Raw genomic sequence first — 20,654 nt, forward strand, 5'->3', positions numbered from 1 at the left:
TTCTTCCTTGCCGCAGCCCAGCCCAGGGTGCGCACTGAGGGCGGAGCCGCGCGGGCGCAGGTGGCCCTGGGCGGGTTTTGCCCCAGCCCAGCCCGGGTTTGGAGGAGGGAAGCGCGCAGCCCCCGCCCCGCCCCGCCCCGCCCCCCCACCTCGCCGCTCCCGGCAGCAGGCTCACGGGAGAGGGCGGGGCGTGCGCGAGGCCGGCGGAGTCGTCACGCGCCCGCCGCGGTCACGTGAGCGGGGCGGGGGGCGCCGCGCGTGCATTTCTGTGGTCTCCGCGCGCGCCTCGGGAGCGGGGTGTGGGGTTTGGAGTCGCTGCCGCCGCCATCATCATGGTGCTGGAGTCGGTGGTGGCGGAGCTGCTCAACCGCTTCCTGGGTGCCTACGTGGAAAATCTCAACAAGTCCCAGCTCAAGCTCGGCATCTGGGGCGGTAGGAGCGGCTCCTTTTCCCCTCCCCCCGCCGCGCACCTGCTGGGAGCCCTCGGAGGGCTGTCTCCCTCACGGGTGGGGGAGGGAGCCTCGTGGGGCTCGCCCACGCATCTCTTCCCCCCTCCCCCCACTGTGGATGCAGAGCCCTGTCCACGGCTGGGAGGGGAAGGAGCTGCTGGAGGGTTGGTGCTGGGAGGGGAAGGAGCTGCTGGAGGGTTGGTGCTGGAGCCCATGTGGTGACCACAGCCAGAGACATAGTAGACAGAGCCTACCCTCAGGCATGCGCTAATGCCAGCTGCCTGATTATAGTCCCCAACCTGCCTTGCATCCTGAGCAAGCCTGGCGGCAGCAGTTTCATGTCCTCTGGGCTTGCAGCTGACCTGACTGCTCCTTTCTTGTGTCTTGTAGGCAACGTGGTGCTGGATAATCTGCAGATAAAGGAGAATGCCCTTGTAAGTGTTCCCAAAGCACCAGGACTCTTAACCTTTCCAAGGCCTCCCCTTGCACCCCAGGTGCTGGGCCATGGGGCCTCCTGCTCCTCACTTGGTCACTGAGGGCTTGCTTTTAACTGCCAGTGGTTGTTTCTTAAACCGTGGGGCACTGTTTGTCCTCAGGCTTGAACAGGTACAACTGCATGATGAGTCTTTCTCAGTGGGGCTAATCTCTGCCCCCCCCCCATGGGTCAGGAACTGGAGATAGTTTAACTGTGTTGCCTGTGTCCTTTCTATATTCTTGCCAAGCTGGAGGAAAATGTGAGAGCTGTCATTGACTGCAGTTCCATCTTGTCCAGTCTGCTGGGCTACTTCCCTTTCCCTCATGAGGTCCATCACTGGGCAACGTCAGCTGGCTCCTTGGACTCCTATGAGGGCCACTGAGTGCTGTCCTTGGTGCTCTGCTCGGTGTCTCCCCTTGGCATACTGTTTTTAAACCTGACCTCACTCATGTCCCTGTTATGTCTAGTTGTCTCAAGCATTCAGTTGTTGCCTATCTAGTGACCTCCCTTTCTAAGGGAGGCCTATAGCATTTCCTTGTGGGCATTGGCCCAGGGTCTCCAGGCACCAGACTTGTGTCATGGAGGCAGAGAATGGATACTGAAATGGAGAGTGACCTGGATATGATTAGGGGTTCCCCTCCCTTCCTCTCCCACTTTTAGCCTTTAGGATTTAAGGTCTAGGAAGTTCCAGTTCAGAGTCTGTATCCCTAACTTTTGTGCTCAGGAGCTACTGATGCCCCTTTCCTCCAAGAATTTGTCCAGTCCCTCTTTGAATCTAGCTGAACTGTTAGCATCCACAGCCTGTGGTGGCAAAGAGTTCCACGCTTCAAGTAGAGGCTGCTTCCTTTGGTTCATTTTAAACTTGCTACCTTTTAGTTGTATTTGATGACCCCATCAGGAAGTCATTAACATTATGGATGCTCATTTCCAATCTTAGACTTACTCTGTTTGCATATCTAATGGGTCCTTGTGTCTGTGTGGAGCCTCCTTGGCTTTAATCACAGTGAGAAGTTGTAGGCCCAGAGGTTCTCCTTTTGAGGCTGGCCTGTACGGTGGGTGCTGGGACTGAGAGCTGCAGCTGAATCCTCAGTGCAGCTGAGGGACTGCTTGGTGTGGCAGTGGTCAGAGTGGGCATCAACAAAACTCTTCGTGGAGTTTTGTTGAATGGGGTTCTTCTTGGGTGTTGGGATCCTGCTCAGTGAATGCCCTTTTGCAGAAGAGCTTACAGGGTGTGTGCATGTGTGCTTTGAATGAAGTATTTTAAAATGTGTCGGTAATGCTTTAAGCCTGTATGACTTTTTTGGCACATACAAACTCTCACACTGGTCACTGGTAGTAGTACTGGTAGGTTGGGGAAATAACAGGGAAGATATATTCTTCTTTACAACTATATAGAAAATACTGTGACCACATTTTCATTCTTTACATTTCTTCATTTACTTGAATAATATTGAAAGAGTTTTACTGGAATATTAGAGTTCAAACCAAGAACTTATTCTGTGCCACTGCTGCTGTACTGTGTGGCAATAGATACAGTTCTGGATCTTGCTGGAAACTGATTTTGACTTGTTTATTGCAAATACCTACATACGTTTATTTTCTATATATGCATGACAATGCAGCCCTCTATATTTTGCCTATATTTGTAATGTATTTAGATATTTTAGCTTTTCACTGATTACTAATATTTCCAGTTGGGAAACAATACTAACTACTAGGGCTGTGTGAAATTTTGTCAGCTCTTTTTTTTTTCCAAGACTGTTGTGACTCATTTCAAGCTTGAAACAGTGAAATCAAAATGAAATGAAGGGTTTTGAAACAGCCTTGAGGACAATCATTTCAAGTTCTGAAGCTGGGCTTGCCTGCAGGGAAACAGAAAGTAAGGAGAGGGAGGGGGAAGAGGAGACAAAGGGCACAGTGAGGGTGTGCCTTGGCACATGCTGGAGGAAAAACTCCTGCAGGAGAGGAAAGAAGGGCTCTGTCACAGTTTGGCTGCCTGAGATATTGCTGATGCTACGGTGCTCCTGCTGACTAAGTTATTTTACCTCTTGTTATTTAAAGTATTGAATTGAGATGAGGCTGTAGGAAAGGAGGAGGCCGCACTACTGTCATGCAGAGGCCCCAGCACCAGTGAGGGTGCGCCTTACACACACATATACCCCCCCCCCCACGAGTTTTGCTTGTCAGCAACTTGAGGTGCAGTTTCCCAGAAACCACTGCATCTATCTCCTTGAGCTGGCAAGCTTCATACCCTTGGAAGGAACTACCATCCCTGATGTTTTCATCCAAATCTGCCCCCAAATGACAAAGTTATAGGCAGTTTTGTGCTTCTCCATTATAGCCTATGGGCGAAATATTGAAACAGCATCAAAACAGCAAACCTGTTTCAACTAAATGAAATGGAACAGTGTTTTCGAAACAAAATAAAACTTGAAACGAAGCATTGTTTGGTTGAATCAGAAGTTGAAAGGAAATGGTGCTGTTTCGCACAGTCCTACTAACTACACTTGCAAAGGTTAGTGTATAGTAAAAATCAAACCCATCTACCAAATAACCAGCTACCAAATTTTTGATAGAACTGGTATCTCTTCATATGGCTTAAGTTTGTCTTGGAGATCTATAACATACTGCTAATTCTCGCGCTCTTCTAAATGCTTCTAGAGTACATACCTCCAGTACTGTGAAGTGTAATGTCATTATGGATACTTACTCTGACATAATGCCAGAGCAGGATGGAAGAACAGTTAAGGCTTTTTTGCTATACTTCCAAAGATAAGAGCTTGAGACTTGTTCTGGACTTGTATGGGAGGCTGTCCATCCCCCATATATCTAGCCATGAATGGACATGTGGTTATTAGGTTGCAGTCAGGTGGCAGAACCTTCTGTGTCATTCTTTGTAGAAGTTAGGATGCCTTAATTATGCTAACTTAGGGCCCCTTAGACTTGGGTGGAGCTTTGTTTTGCAATTTTTTTTCCACCTCTTTTTCTTTTGCCTCTGCTGCAGTGACTAACTGTATCTATTTGTGGTTTGCATGGGATTGAGGCATCTTGATGCAAGTTGCAATATTCTTCTGAAGCAGTTATGTGTTTGGGTGTTTTATGAGGGTTTAGGGGAAACTCTGGTAACTGAAACTTGAGATCTACTCTAAATCCTCTTCTTGTTTTGGGCTTTTTTAGTATGTAGACAAGCTACTCGGGTTTAACTTTGATCCGTGATGGGGATCTTAATGATGCTTGTTGACTTGAATACAAAGATCTCATCAAATCAAGGGCCTTTCATGGAGCAGTTACAGACAGAAAAGGAAGACAGCACTACAGATACTGTTTACCATCTACAAGTTTTGATCTCGTTACAGGACTAGGCCAATGGGCTTTTCCTTAGCCTAGCTGAAACTGTCCCTATTGTTTGACACGGGTACTTTTTATAAACAATTTTTGAGAACCAGTGTTGCCTGTGGTGGCTTTAAAGTTTATGATTATAGTTTAGATGGAACTTCTGCTTTTATAATTCAACTATTGACACCAGTGTTTTGGAAAGATGTATAGTCAAGGTATACTACAGTAAGATGTTTATTAGTTTACCTAGTTACAGAGCAAGGGCAGAAAGAGAATATAAGCTAGAGAACTGAAAGTCAACATCACTTGAGTGTATATAGATTGTGGAGTCCATTTCTGAGCAAATATAAATTTTATATGTATATAAAATAAAACAGTGCACAAAAACCTAACTTAGCTGCAATTCCATAACTACAGAGAGCTAACAATATTAGAAGCAGACTAGTGATAGAAGATTGGAACAATTCATTCTTAGCCATCCATCTCTTTTAAAAGTAGTCCAGACTTTTAGGAGATTTCAATTTATTATTATAAATGAATATTAACATAGGGTTTTACTGTACTTTCATCAGCCTTTGCAAGTGAAGCAGTACTCGCTGTCCTATATAGATGGATGCTTTTCTGTCTTTTTTTTGTTTTTTTTCCTTTCCTTACTTAAAGCTGTTAATTAATATTTTAATGTCCAAAATAAGCTATGTTCCATGTTTAAATTGCTTTACCCGCAATTCAGAAGATGTCTAAACCTGGTGGAAATCTCTTTACTTCTAAAGATTGCAATCTTAATTGGGGAATCTTACCAACTTTTTGTGAAACTTTAGTGTATGTAGTTTCAGCACATTGTTTCAGCCATTTTAAGGTGATGTAAATACCAGTGTGAGGAGCTTGAAAGCCACTGGGTAGCATTGTTGACTTGTGTCCATTTACCATGTGGGACATGATTTTGTGAAATAAGGATTAGCACTCCTTAAAATTAAGAACTGTTAAGACGTTTGCCTCCAAACCAGTCTCCCTAGTAGAGATGACTTTGATTGGTTTTTATTTGATCCTTGAGATTTAAAAATACTTTCTCCTCATTTGACTTGTTAAAACCAGTATGCCCAAGTACAAAGGTGTTTTTGAAATTTTTGGGGGGAAATAAGAGTATCTGTGTAGTACAGTGAAGTGCCAATTGAAAAATACAGTTCTCAGTCGAGAATAATGAGATGTAAATTTTAATATTTGAGGCTAGTTAAAGTGGATTAGAATTGGTATAATTTAAACCTTTTTGACTTTGTCACAACTGGTTCTTTACAATCCAGAGATGATAACACTATCGAGTGTTCTTGATAACACTTGCGTGGTCCAGTTTCTTAAATGGAACCAAGAGTCTGAATTAGCTGCTTGTCATTTCATGGTTTGGCTTCATGAACGTAGTCTATTCTTGACAATTTTAGTAGGGAGTGTTATGTAGAACGTTCCTTCATTGCATTAATGAGGAGTTTTGTGTAGGTATCTGGCAAGTTAGGTAACAATATCAAAAAAAAGTTCTCCCCATGTAAATACACAAAGTGGTAATGGCAATTTGTTCTCATCTGAACAATGAAGACTTGGCAGGGCAGGCTTATAGAGGAAGATGTTTAATGTCTCATTTTAAAAGTATGTAGAGTACTTGAAAGCAAGTTATTTTAGGGTTTTTTCACCAAACTAGGCAGTATTCTCTTTGCAGGATAGAATTTCTGTAAATATTTATTCTGAAAGTTTATAAAAAAAGAAAAAGCTGTTCCTGTAAGCTGATCCACCTAGATGCAGTGATCTGCTCATAGTCCACAGGGTAAGGACTCTTAATGCAGGGTAAGTTACTTGCATTCTGGCATTTCACTACAACTTAATATTTTTCTATGATGCTGGTTGCAACTAATTCTCTTTTAAAAGAAGCTAATGGAACCTTGATTTGCCACTTCTCATCTGCCATCGCAGGTGATGGGGCGATTCACAGTCCTTGGTTTGTGAAATGATCTTGTTCATGATGGAGTCCTTCTGTCCTATTGAAATCAATAGGGAGTAATACGTGCTGACATTTAACAAATGCTGAAGTGTTTTCCTGACTATGCCCTGATAGTCTGGAACAGGCTTGTCCAATTTCTGAGTATTTAGGGGCTGCACACTGTGTGAGCTGTTTCCTGCTTCATGCAGGATGGGTAGGTTCCCCAGGTGCCTGCAGGCAGCACTGGTCTTCCCCCTGGGGTAGGGGCAGAAAAAGGAAGCCTGGAGGAGGCAGTGGAAGACCCCAAAAGGGATAGACAGCAGGAGCATTGCAGGGAGCAGTACCTCTGTGGGAGTCTGGGCTGCCAGTTAACATGCTGCCAGCTGCACTTGTCCCCTGGGCTATGAGTTTTACAGTCGTCCTGGTCTAGAATACAGCTGCAGATACATGTGTATTTTGTCTTTAAGTTGTTTGAAATTGGAGCAGATTCTTCTTTGTGGACTCCCAGCTCTAAGATTTGGATAGTTGTTCTTAATCGTTATTTATTCATATTTTTTATATATATATATATATATGAAAAAGAAAGGTAATGAGTGTTTTCTCCTGGAAATGAGCTCTCCTGGCATTTGCTGGAAATGTATGCTTGATTATGTACAGTAGTAGCTTGATATGCTTGAAGTCACAGATCTTAAAATAATGTAGAACTATGGTTAGGCATGATGGTATCGCACAGTAGACAATGAAGTCATGCCCATTTCTTCTGGGGGAGAGGGTATGTATGTGTGTGTGAGAGAGAGAGAGACAGTTATTAGGATTAGGATAGCTAATTTTTCTTTTAATAGCTTCCCTCAGTTTGCAATTTTACTAAAATACATTAAGTATTTCTGTATGTAGTGTTAATTGACTCAACTTTATTTTCAGTTAATTTCATAGATTATCACTGCCCTTGTACTTTAAATGTAAGGAATATTTTTCTCTGTGATTAATTTGGTTTAAGGCTAATATCTACTTGAAGAATTTTGTGTAACATGACTAAAGTTCTTTTGTATAATATCTAGCAAAATGAGTTAATTTATAAAATGGATGGTAATTCTGAAACTATGATTACAATTACTTTTCTCCCAACAGAGTGAATTGGATGTGCCCTTTAAAGTAAAAGTTGGCCAGATAGGTAAGTAATTATCACTACACAAGTGGTTTACTGAGAAAGTAAGAGCCTTGTTACACTTAAGTGGCTTCTGGAGCTCTTAACCCTTGGTCTGGCTGCATGTTTTACACCTTTTAAGTGTTTTTAAAGCACTTATTATTCAGTTCAAAATTATGCCACTCCAGAGCAGGATTATCTCCAATCGGCCTAATTTTCTTCCTGTTCCAGTACTCTGTGGCCACTTCTTCCTCCAGCTGTTCCTCCCAAGTTGAATTCCTCCAGTATCTCAGAATGCAGTGGCCCCTCCTGACTCAGGATGAGCAGGGATGCTGGGTCCTATGGGGCTGGGCATGGTACCTTGCCCCCCAGGGACATTAGGCAGTGCAAGGACTTGGTGGCTGTGGTGCTCCCCTCTGCTACTTGGACTGGCTTTGCTCCTTTTGGTGACAGTGTAAGGGGATTGGCGATACCTGAGCTCTGGAGGAAAAAACATTGGGTCCCTCAGAGTTCAGGCAGTGCCTGGCCCCACCAGCAGCCCAGGGTTGTGTTCAGGGTGGCAAGCACTGAGCTCTGGAGAAAGAAGGATTGGATGCCAGTGCTTAGTGAGCAAACTCCAAGGCTGCAGCCCTGGAGCTCTCTGGTCTTGATGAAATGGACACAATCGCTCTGCACAGAGTGAGGCAGCCCTGCTCTCGATGTGGAGCTGTTGCATGAGTTCCAGAGAGCCCCAGGGAAGCTGCTATTTTCCACCCCCACTTCCCAGTCTTTCTCGTTTAATTGAAACAGACACAGTGGCTCTGCACTGAGAGCAGGTCCCCCAGGTTTAAGCCCTGATAGCCCTGCTCTGTGCGGAACACCCACAGTCCGACTAGACCAGAATGCCTCGGGGAAAGCATTTGATATTGTAGAGCTGTGGCAGCTCTGTGCTGAGAGCAGGGCTGAAGTCTGAAAGCCCCACGCACAGTGTGGAGTTGCTATATCAGTTTCAGTGAGGCCAGACAGCCCCAGAGAAGCTGCTTCCCCAGGTCTCTCTGGTCTTGCTGCAGCTGCCATGGTGGGGGGCTCACTCTCTGCCTGGTGGGAGCCCCACCCATCTATTCCCCAACCAGGGGAGGGATGGGGGTCTGGCTAGACACTGGCCCTGAGAAGGGAGCAGGGAAGAGGTTTACTTCCCTGCCCCTCCTTCCTCTGTCCCACCGACATGGACTGGGCTCTGCCTGGTGCTCCCCCCTTGCTACTGCGGCATCAGAGCCGGGGCGTGGCTAAACGGCTCCTGAGTCAAAGCGGGCACGGAGGAGGGTTATTCCCCCCTCTGCCCTCTGGGCTCTGCAGCAGGGTCTGCCCACTCCAACCGTTGCCACACGGAATAGTCCCCCTCCCTGCCCTTTCTGCCTTGGGGGCCATGCTGGCCAGTGTTTCGCTGGGCTTCCGGCCCCATTGCTGTGGTGTCAAAGGGGTAGCCCCAGGTGGACTCTGGCCTGGATCCATGCTAATGGGGCCGGCAGGGGGGATTTAAACCCTGCCCTGGGCAGTTCACTTGAAGCTACTGCCAGGGCTGGCTATGTACCACCCCCAGCACAGCTTCCCTGCATTCGAGGGCTGCCTTAGCACCTTTTGGCTCCTGGCCTGAGCAACTCTAGGCATGTGCCTGCATTTCGTTAGTCCAGACAGAATGTCTGTGCAGTTGCAATCTGATTCAGTCTAGCCAGGTTAGATTAATCTGCAAAGATTGAATCAATTCAGGCTCCAGTTTTTTTTTAATGTCTGTCACTGGCCCTAGTGTCAAGTCACAGCTGTGCAGGTGAAGGATGGCTAGAGTACCTTTTTTGCCTTGCTGTGAGACTGTTCTACTAAGCTGACCAACAGAGCTGATTAACATTTACAGCAAAGCATAAATTCTAACAAGGCCCTAAGTGAGATTTCAAGTCTTAATGTAGAACTGTTTTGCACTTGTTTTCATATGGATAAACTTTCCTAAATGGCTCTTTGCACATGCTTTCTAGTCCTTTTCTTGCTGGGGAATAAACAAATCAATTGGAAAAATGTTGCCTCAATGATTTAAAATCCTGTTTTAGAGGACCTTGGTCATCTGAAACATGTCAGTAGGGACCTCACTAATGTGGGAACTCTTTTGGGAAAGTAAAAGCTACTTAAATCTAGTGGGGGGTTTCATCCATGCCAATTGATTTCTATTCTTGGTAGTGATCACTAATATATCAACTCCTGGAAATTTAAAATGCATACATAGAAGTGCCTAAACATTTTGAACTTTTTTTAAAATCGTTTATATATATTTTTTTAATAACTTTTTTTTTATAGCTTTCTGGAATCTCTCACTTTAATTTTTTTTGCTTCTTACTCTACTAATCTATATGTCCAAGTTAGAATCTTTTCTCTACAGAAATACAACTTGCATGCGTATTGGAGCTATTGTTCCACACTGAAATGGCTTTTAAAAACTTATCTCAGGCCCCTGTTGTTAAAATGTGGTCTTACTTTTGAGTAACCTTTTACTTCCTCTTGGTCTAGTTGCTGCACTTTGTTACTTGAGGCGTTGGGGTTTAAAAACGTATGGGTCAGAAGTACTTATGAAATGATGAATTTCCCAAATTTGTATCTGCTTAATACCTGCATAATCTCAGACTGTGGGTAGCAAATTCAAGTATTTGAGCCTTATTTCAAACTAAAGCTTTAGGTTTATTCATTCACTTGTAGTCTAAAAAGCTGAATGTATATTGTATTTAATCTGTTTAGATAAGCTTACTCTGAAAATTCCTTGGAAGAATTTGTATGGTGAGGCAGTAGTTGCATCTCTAGAAAGCTTGTATCTACTCATTGTTCCAGGAGCAAGTAAGTAATATCCTAAAATCATAACGGAAAAAAAATGGTTTTAGAAATGTGAAGGCATAACTATGTGATATGCTGTACTAATTACTACTAAAATAGAACTGTTAAATAGCATGGTTGACTTGTTTAAAGTCTGTTCCCTAATGGAAACAACAACATTAAAGTATTTGTGGGGTGTTTTTTTCACTCTAGCATTTAGGCCTATATTGGTTACTCATTGCTGGGCTTAACTTGTAAAAGCTTCAAGGGACCTTTTTGTTTACATCTGACTCTGGGGGTTTTGAAGGCTTTTTCTCCTTTCCCCCCCTGGAATGGGTTAATTCAGTGGTTCTCGACCTTTCAGGCATCACAGCTTCTAGTAAGTCCTCTCCCCCTACCCTCCTCCCTGCCAGCTCTTGTTTTGGGGCAGGGGGTGGTGCTCCGGCTGGCCTTGCCCTCCAGCTTTGTCCCTTCTGTTATGGCAGGGCTCTGGTTCCCGCCATTCCCCTTTGCCTGCAAGGTGTGGCCCCTCAGTCCCCAGTGTAACGGCAGCGCTCCACCGTCTGTCCTGTCCATCTAGAGCACTCTGGCTGCCAAAACAGCCAGTCAGAGCATGAATAAAGCGTTATGGACAGACAGACATTCTAAGGCTTTTATAATATTAGAATAGGTTGTTTTAAGCATGAAAATTTCAAATATGTTCAAAACTCTCTTCCAGGCATTAAATATGATGCCGAGAAAGAAGAAAAATTTTTACAGGACAATAAACAAAAGGAACTTGCAAGAATTGAAGAAGCTTTGCAAAAAGCATCAGCGAAAGGTAATTTTATTTACAGATTTAATGAAAAAGCTTTAAGCACTCCACACAGTATTGGATAAGATAGACATTAGTCTGTGAGCCCACAACTTGTACATTTAATTTGCTGGTTCTATTTGTCTTCCTTGAAGAATGACACTTTCTTGGAAAAATGAAAAGATAATCCTGCTAGCTGAGCCTGTAGTTACCACTTAAGACACATTGACTATCATTCGTTTGAGCATCCAGTATACAATATATGCAAAAGATACTGATGGAATTGTTTTATTTCTGCGATGCATGAGGAGCAAAACTGCTTGAACTTTGACCCTGAATAAAGCAAAGTTAAAGTTAGGGGGATTTAGGCAGCTCATACCTGTGAAGGCTCATGCAGCATATTCTTGAGCAGCAGCTCTTCCTCTCCCTTTTTTTTTTAAAGCGACTAAAAAGTATACTTAGTCTGAATTACACTTCAGAAAACTAATTGGCTTCATGATTTGCTTTTTTATTCCTGTCTTATCCCATTCTGAATTATTACCTTATTGCCTTAATTTGCATGTTTTAAATCAACTTACAATGGAGAGGCCTTTATTCTTTTTTACAAGTTCCTGTAGTGTTGGAAAACTGAAGAAAACGCTGCATACTGTTTAATTCTCCTTCCATTATGTAAATCCATTTGGACCAAAGATTATAAATTCCGATTTTGTATTTTATTTGTGTTCACTCCTGGAATACTATTTAGAAGTTCCTTATAGAATTAGCCACACTATGGTGGGACGTAGAGAAAATCTTAACTTGGGTATTTTGTTCATATACTTAACTTTCCTTTTAGAATGTTTTTTTCTGAGAGAAGAGAGGATAATATCTTGCTGCTACTGTTGTAGCTAGACTCTTTCCTCATGGCTGTGGCTGTCAATAAAGCTTTGTTTATGCTGAAAGAAATTCTTAGGATGTGTTTATTTAAATTTAGTAATATGATTGTTTGCCTTTCACAAAAGAGACTAGGACAGGAATTTGTTGCTGCACCTGTAAGAGATGCAACACTGAACTTACAGTCAGGGGAGAAAAGGCTTAAGGAGTTTGTAAGACATTTTTGTACCTTTTTTGATCCTCACCAGCCCTTCTCTTTTGGGGATGGAGGGAGGCCCCTTGGAGAAACTTTAAACGGCACTGGAAATGTACTTGTCTAAGTTGCCCTGTGGGACATTGGTAGGAATCTCATTGGTATTTGGCCTTGATTTTAGCATGTTTCATCTCTGGAGCTTGGATACCAGCTTCGTTATGACTAATGAATTTGTTGTTCTTGCCCAAGCAAATTTCACCAGCTTAAATAAGTTAACAGAATCTACAAAGTTTGCAAAAAAGAATCCAAAAATAAAAGTGAGCCCAGATAGCATTGCCATGTAGTTGTATAGTTCAGAGGTTTTCAATGGGAGGTTACTTTGGAAGGCCTTAGGGGTTATGTGGAAGTAGCATGGAGAAGCTGGTGGCACTTCTGGTTTTGCTGCTGTATGGGGTACCCCAACCAAAAAAGGTTCAAAACCCCTGCTATAGTTACAAAAATGAAATGTGGGGATATTTAAAGGAGTCAGGCCATTATATGTATGTCTGTATTAGGTGTCTGAAGAACTAAAGAACTGCATGGGAACAATGAAAAGCTGCTTTCTGTCTTTGGTCATCTTGTTAGTTCATATTACATTTGATCTGTAACTAAAGCAGTGGGGGCCAACCTTTTTAGGCAGGCAGGCCACAAATTAGCCCTGCACCTTTCCTGAGTGTCACTTTATTCCCCTTCCTCTGCCACATCTACTGCTTTGCTTTACTCTGCTTGTACTATTTGCTGCCATGCTGCCTGTCCCTTCATTGATCTGCTTTGTGGCACATACTGCAGGTTAGCCACTCCTGAACTAAAGTAAGTATATACACTTAATAGTTTTAGTGTTTCCTTTGATCTCGAAGTAAGGAGAAATTGAACTCCTTTTTGAAAGTCATGCATTTCATTCAATGAAATTGAAGTAAAAATTGAAGTACTTTTTTCATTTAAAAAACCAAAATTTTTGCATTTTTTGATTATTGCTACCATGTGGATCAAGGCAGTCATTCACAAGACCCCTTGTATGGCTTGCAGAACTTAGTTTACAAGGACATCAAGCCTGGTGGGTATGCATGGTTAATTATCTTTCTCTTTTAAAAGCAGCTAAAGGTAGAATTGGAGCCGTCATGAGTTACTTTCTTGTTAATCAGATTTTCTGGTAAATAGACAAATTGTAGAGACTCTTAAAATGATTTCAACTACCAGATCTGTAAGAGGTTACTTAAAATGACAGGGAAATGGTTAACCGCTACCTTTTGAAATCAGGGTGGTAATTATGAAACATGACCTGTTATCTAACTTACAGGTAACTTTTATAGTTAGGCTACTGATAAGAGGAAGAGGCAGGTCTACAGCCCAGCCTTTTATTTATGTGCACCATAAAACATGAGAACAAACATTTATCCCAAAGTTTATCTGGCTACCTGTGACAGCACAACTTAGATTCTCACGCCGACTGGGGAGACTTGAGGCAGGAGGAGGGTGGCATGCAAGTTGACAGCAGATGTTCTTAAATTTGAGTTCTCTAAATTTCCTTCTAGCCTATACCCAATGTCTATAGAAGGCATTTTAAACCTTCTAATGACCTCTGTTTGGTCTTATTTAAATTTCTTGGTTTCTCTGAAACTGGACTGAACTAGATCTCTTGTGGACTTAAAAGGTGTCAGTTAGTTGGGATTTATATCCTTTGGAAAGAGGGAGAGTTTCTTATTTTATTTCCTTCCCCATTTTGGTATACTGTTTCTGTTTTATTCTTTACCTTAATTGAGTGGGGTCAGAGCCTGGGGGGGATGTGGGGGGGTAGATCCTGGGGGGCCAAAAAGTGATCTTCACCATAAAGTGGTTGGGGACCACTGCTTTGTGATCTTCTCTGATGGGCTGTTTTTGCTTTTACAAATTAAGCATTTTAACAAAAATCTGTTATACCAGAAGAAAATCGAAGACATTTGGTTACATCAATCACTACTACTACTACTACTACTACTACTACTGTCAGATAAAACTATGATACAGTGTGTTTGGATTATTAAATATATGGTCTTTCCTTATCTCCTTCTAGGCCTTGTGCTTTGTTTAATTGTTTCCTTTACTTGCTGACTAAGTTAATTGTCACATCTGCAAAGGTGTTAAGTGATAAAATGAGATTCCAGACTAGAGTTAAAGGATTGACATGGTACCAAGGGTATTTATTGGGATAGCTACTAGTGTGTGTGGTGCTTTATTGAGTGCTGATGTAATCAATTTTGCCCAAGGGTTGGTTGCATATTTCCTTCTGATGACTTCAGGTATATCTCCCCTCTAAGGCTTGGTTGACTCCATTCTTGGCAGTGACGTATTGCTGCAGTTGCACTTGTATGCATGTAAGGGCTGTTTGAGGTATTCACTCCTAGCTGCAAGGTAGCCTTTGCCAGGTTGGCACTATTAGTGTTAAGGGTATTACTTAAACTTTGGCTTAAGTCTGCCATCTGCGGTTTTAAATGACTAACCTGCACGTAAACCTTTTTGCAAGGCAGTCTTGATTTTCTGCAGGATTGATCTTAGGGTACTTATTTTATTTGCCATTACTTCTGAATTGGTGGAATTGATCACTTCCATCCCAGTTCCTGCAGCTGCAGGAACTGTCAGCTAATACTTCCTTTCTTTTTTTTTTTTGTGGTGACAAGGACTTCACCTCTTAACCATTTTCCCCAACCCCTTTGTAAGGGCCATATAAGATTTAAGCACTGGGGTTTTTCTTGTTCGATCAATGTGGATGACAAATTGATTGAGATGCCAATTGCTCAGACAGTTGGCTGAATTCCCACATCTAATTGTACATCTGTTTTTACTATTGCTGCATCTGCTGTCATTTTACATGCTTCTCCACACACTGTAGCCAGTTGTGTTTTTTTTCTCGTGTCATTGGGATCCCAAAATTTCCAAATACCTGTCAGGGCTAACTACAAAAAATGTTTGCATAAAGGTAGTGTTACTTATTGTAAGTGGCAGTATGTTGAGCCTGTGGGGTATCAATTGGACTGAGAAGAATTGTTAGTGATCATGAGGGACACTTAGAATTGGCCAGCTGGGGATCATGAACCAGTTTAGTTGCCAGGAATCAGGATATTTAATCACTGGAAACAGGGGGGTCAAATTTTAAACTGTAAGGCTAGGATGTTATTTGGGTTCTTTGGGGTGGTTAGCCTCCAGGACAAGGTCTTGACTGTGCTTGCTGTGGGGAACCTCTTGGTGGGCAAATAGGCACCATAGGATAGTTCATTATTTGGACCTATATTTAAATTTGCTTGGACTACTATGTCCATACCTGGATAAGCCAGCAAGCACCAACTTGGCATAAGCCCAATTTTCATTACACTGAACTATCATTCCTAAGCACCCAGTAAAATTATGCACTGATCAAGTAATCAGTACACTGTATGCTGGTTCCTTTAATTTGTTTACATCACTGTGGAATTCTAGATTTGGTCTAGGCAGATTCCAGTCCAGAAATTCTGAAATATAGTGTCTGGGATTTAAATGTGGCCCACTGCACTGCTTTTGGTAATTTCCAACAATAATGGAGTACCAGAATACTGAAAGCCTTGCTCATAAAATGGTAGGCCTGAGTGGAAGTTTTGGCATTCTCCTTCTTGGGTGTCTCCTTGCATCAGGGGTATAAGAGCCAGCAGTAGTGTGAAAATTTTGAAATACAGGGGACACACATCAATAATACCTGAAAACAACACAAAAGGACAGGCCTAATGGATCCAATCAATAATACAGCATAATCACAATTTTTTTGAAAGGAATGGAAGGGAAGTTAAACTGTAAGGAATGGAACTATTTCTGGATTTTTCTTTTTGCCTCATGGATTTTCACTTGATGCACAGTGGGGTTAGCTTTGGTGATGATACAAATGGGGTGGGATGGGAGCAAAGGTGACTATATCTGGTGATCAGTACATGACCTGGTCCCCAACTTCCCACTCCTTGTGTCATAGTAACAGACCTTTTCCCAAGCATTTCTGTTGTCAATCCAACACATAAATATGAATTAATTTCAAAAGAAATATTTACCATCCTAATTAACTGATTATAGACATTTTACATGGCTACATACCAGACAACTGGGAGCCTGCTTAAAATCACTAGGAATATAGTAAGTTAAGCTGGAAGTTAAGCTCTCTTTTTTTCAGAAGGAGCAGTCACAAAATGTGTATCCTCTTGCACTATGCAATTGTCATCAGTATTTTGTATTTTTAACAATACAGAGTGTGAGTAGGCTCCAGCATAGCTTGAGTTTGTCATCAAAGGTTCATACTGGTTACTCAGAAACAGGCTTTGGGCCTTCTGCTTAGCAGCACTTCTGCAGTTTGGCTTAGGCCCCTTGAAAATGGCCAAGACTGCCAACAGACGTAATAGTTTTCTCTGAAATGGCACTTAGAAAGGCATTGGAGACTGTCAAGTCATTCTTTCAAGGAGATTATTCAAGTATCTAATGGTATTTGAGCAGCCAAATTGGATTGATTTTACAATGAGAAATATTGCATCTGATATTTGTCTTTGAAAATGTCTTTGTTAATTATCACTTGACTTCATTCTAACAGTATTTATCAAGTGTGCTCAGAATTGCTGTTCTAAGGCCAGTGTGGCACCACATTATTACAACCAGTTGCATTTAATGATGCAGGTGGCCTCAGCTGTTGTAGAATGGACATAGCTCTATTAAAGTTAGTGAAGCAATGTGGAGGTCTCAGGCTTTTATAATATAAAGGCTAGGGACAGAAGTTATTTGTCCCTGGGTAACTTGTCCCTGTGTTTTGTCCTGAATCAAACAAACAACCCCCTCCCCGAGTTTTGGTGTGTATGTATATCATTTTCTGATCGGGATACAGAGAATGGCAGAGTGCAGTGCTACTTTTCTGCCACACATTCAGTGATGTATTCCGGGGTAACTGTACAGACATACTTTGCAATATCCTGGAAAAACTGTTACCACTTCTTTTTTGGGACAATGGGCATTGATTTCTGTATGATTGCACTTTTGTCCCAGAGTGAAATGGTTTATTCTTGGATAACCACTTTGCAGCTAGGGTGACCCATATTAAAGTCTTATCTAACAACTCTTTTTGAAATGAACTGAAGTGGGAGAAGCTGATGGAATGAAAAATGGGAATATATCATTAATAAATATAGACTGCCAAATGAAGTTGTTTTCTTACAGTTATGTTTTATGTTTATCTTGGCTGTTCTCTACTTCTTTCGTTCCCTAAATAACTCTACCTTGCATGCACTTACCATTTTCAATAACAAAACTGTAAGGTTTGTGAGAGAAAATGAGCATTAAACTAGCTTTTCCTTTATAAATTGTAGGCCCTTTAAAACTAAGAAAATGAATTAAAAATCTGGAGAGTGACTGTATCAGAATGTTAAGGTATGCATGTGTGTAGGCATATCTGCATGTTCGCTGATGTGCCATAATTATGGTGTATTGAGTTTAGTACTAGGGCTGTGCAAAGCTTCAGTCTCTGCTTTGATCTGGCAGAGATTCAGCCTGATTTGGTGGCCAAGTCTCTAAATCTAAATTGAATTGGGATACCCTTTTAATCTCTCCGAATCGAATCGGAACCTTCCAAATCTACTGGGGAAATATTTTGTTAGTTTGGACATAGGCACAGCTTAAAATGGGGGGAGCACACTGGGGGGCCCCCCCATGTCCCCCAGCCCAGTGACTAGTGCCTCTGGGTCTGCGGGGGCACCCAGGGTCCCCCTGTGGTTGATCACTGAGCTGGAGTGGGCTCCTTGGCAGTCCTGGAAGTGGACTGGAAGTAGTTCTAGTCCACTTCTAGGTTCGTCGTCAAGCATGCAGCCCTCCCCACTTCCCCAATTGCGCTCCTGTGGGACACTTCATCTGCCCCAGTATTGCAGTGTTCGCTAGCTGTGCTGAATCTAATTCAGAGTTGAATATGGTCCATTTCAGACAGATGACGTGTCCCACAGGAGCGCAATTGGGGAAGTGGGGAGGGCTGCATGCTTGACGACGAACCTAGAAGTGGACTAGAACTACTTCCAGTCCACTTCCAGGACTGCCAAGGAGCCCACTCCAGCTCAGTGATCAACCACAGGGGGACCCTGGGTGCCCCCGCAGACCCAGAGGCACTAGTCACTGGGCTGGGGGACATGGGGGGGCCCCCCAGTGTGCTCCCTACTTAGTACCTGTAATTGGCGCTACTGCGCATTAGTGTAGTTGAATGGGTTTTTGGTGATGTTAATGCACAGTACATTTATTCTGCTGTGCATTAGCATGGCTTTTGCCACCGCATTAATGCACAGTTGAACTAGTCTTCTGGGCATTTAAGTGTCTTCTGTAGACAGGCCTCTTATGTGGGGTGTCTCACTTATTTATTTTTTTTTTCATTTTAGTTTATTTTTTAATAGTTTTGTCCTGTTCATGTAACTAGCAGTTCTGTGTGCTCTTTATCACTGGTCCATGTGAAGCAGGCAGCAGAGATGTCTACTGAGCTTTTTAAGGTGAAAGCAGTTCCCATGGGCATCTAACTGAAACATTAAATAATTACAGATGTTACAGACGGGGTTACCAACATAAAACAATATTTATTTACTTATTTATTTGACACACATCTTTTACTGACATGTCTTACATAATATAAATGGAACCTTTTTGCCAAATTCTGCCGAAAAGGCCGGGCTCAGATTTAGGAGTTTAACATCAAACATGATGAAAAATTATTTTGTTGTCAGGGGGCAAAAAAAAAAAAAAAATCGCCTGGTCAGTTTAAAACAAACAAAAACCAACTTGCATTGGCAACCCTGCTTGACTGCAGCAATAGTTTTATTCCATTTTCTGCTAAACTGTGATACCCACTCCCCAACCTTGCCCTCGCTGGCCTGGATCTCCCCATCTCAGCAGGGACTCCCAATGAAGAACTACTGTCTGCTTACCTGTGACTTGATTGGCCACAGCAGAGGACAGCAGCAGCAAGAGCACATAGTTCGGGATGCTGAGCAGGGAGCTAGAAAACAGGGCTGTGCAAAATTTCACCAAGTGTTTTTTATTTCAAAGCTGTTTCAATGTGTTTTGAACTCGAAACAGCAAAATCAAAATGAAACAAATAGCTTTGAAATGAAATGAGAGCACTCAAAACATTTCAAAGCAGCCTGGTGGCAGGAGGCAAAGGAGAGCCAGGGCTGAGCTCCAAGCAGCTTTGCCACCCCATGGAGCTCAGCCTGGTGGCAGGAGGTGGAGTGCAGCCCTGGCAGTGGCGGATGCTTTTGCTGCTGCTTCAGTATTCATAAACTTTTGGACATTTGGCAACCCTGATTTCAGTTCTTTGAAATGGATACCGACTTGGGGAAACTTGAAGTTTAAGGTTGACCTTAATAGTAATTAAATACATAAATTATCCACTCCTGTGCCTTCATAAATTTAAACAACATCAGGTATGTTGTGCTTTTGATGTTGTGGAAAGAAGGAATGTAGAAGTATGCACATGAGTGTGAGTTGATGCAATTATTTTCTTTTGAAAATTTTGCTAAATTTTAATCAGGAGTCCATGAACAGAAGTACTGAGATAAGAGCAGTTTTAAAAAAGAACCAGCGTCTTACTAGATGCTCTTTCAGACCCTTGCCTCATGGTACAGTTCGTTTATAAGAACACAAACCAAAGCTGTTCCCCAGAGAGAAGAAGTTTTCTTTATTTTTGTTGTCCCAAAGAGAACGCATCCATCCTTCTAAACCACTGCTGTGCTCAACTTTAAGATCGTGTGGGCTGCATGAGAGGCCCAGGGCTTGTTTGCAAGCTAGATCCAGTGTCAGGGTGTTCCGCGGGCTTAATTTTGTGCATCAGCTCAAATGTGTGTGCCAGATCTGGCTGCATGCCAGCTTGACCCCATACAATAGATAGAGCTGGAGAGTCCCTCTGTGCTCCAATCCTGTCTGGCATACAGGAGTCGCATCATTCAGCCTGCATGCCACAAGTCTAGAAATCTAGTGCCTGGGAACAGCAATTAGTGTTGCTGCTGCTTTCCTGTTGCCAAATTTCTGAATCCACAGGGAGGCCCACAGGCTGCATGTATGACCCCATAGGCCAAGGATTGGGCGCTGCTACTCAAAACTTCTGCCACAGGTAATCCTTTAATTCATAACCTTCTCCTGGCTACTTCACACTCCCTTGCATGCCTTCAGTAGATGCTGTGATGTGGGAGCAGGGCAATTCCCAAATCTATCTGGGATCCTGCTCTGTGTAGTAATACAGGTTGGTGACCAGAGATACAAAAACATCAGTTTCATAAGTGATCAGTAGGTTAAATGGCATAGCTAGTGGTAGTGATTCTTCTGGCTGTGTGGTGGATTATAATGCTACAGATTTAATGTTGTCAGGAAGGTTTTCTGCATCTAGGTTGTCATAACTCTTACAGAAAAATAACATAATTTCCTACTCATGAGTTGTGGGGTGTTTTTTATTTTTGTGGTGTTATCTGGGCTTCTATCTGGATAATTAATGGCTCCTATAATTTGTTAACCAATCACAGTAATGGTGAAAGCTGATAGGCTATTTCATAAAGAGCTT

General features: G+C 42.6%; 1 protein-coding gene across 1 annotated transcript in view; it reads left to right on the forward strand.

The window, feature by feature from the left end:
• Positions 1-223: 223 nt before the first annotated feature.
• The window catches only part of VPS13C (vacuolar protein sorting 13 homolog C), a 157,731-nt gene continuing 137,300 nt past the window's right edge, over positions 224-20,654 (forward strand). The window contains exons 1-5 of the mRNA XM_090030191.1: positions 224-432; positions 840-883; positions 7,352-7,394; positions 10,125-10,220; positions 10,915-11,016. Of these exons, the coding sequence (XP_089886317.1) occupies positions 333-432; positions 840-883; positions 7,352-7,394; positions 10,125-10,220; positions 10,915-11,016 (385 nt within the window). The 5' untranslated portion in view covers positions 224-332. The remainder of the gene's footprint in view (positions 433-839; positions 884-7,351; positions 7,395-10,124; positions 10,221-10,914; positions 11,017-20,654) is intronic.

Source organism: Crocodylus siamensis, chromosome 15 (assembly GCF_052110815.1).
Source record: "Crocodylus siamensis isolate JL-2025a chromosome 15, ASM5211081v1, whole genome shotgun sequence".
Lineage (NCBI taxonomy): Eukaryota > Metazoa > Chordata > Crocodylia > Crocodylidae > Crocodylus > Crocodylus siamensis.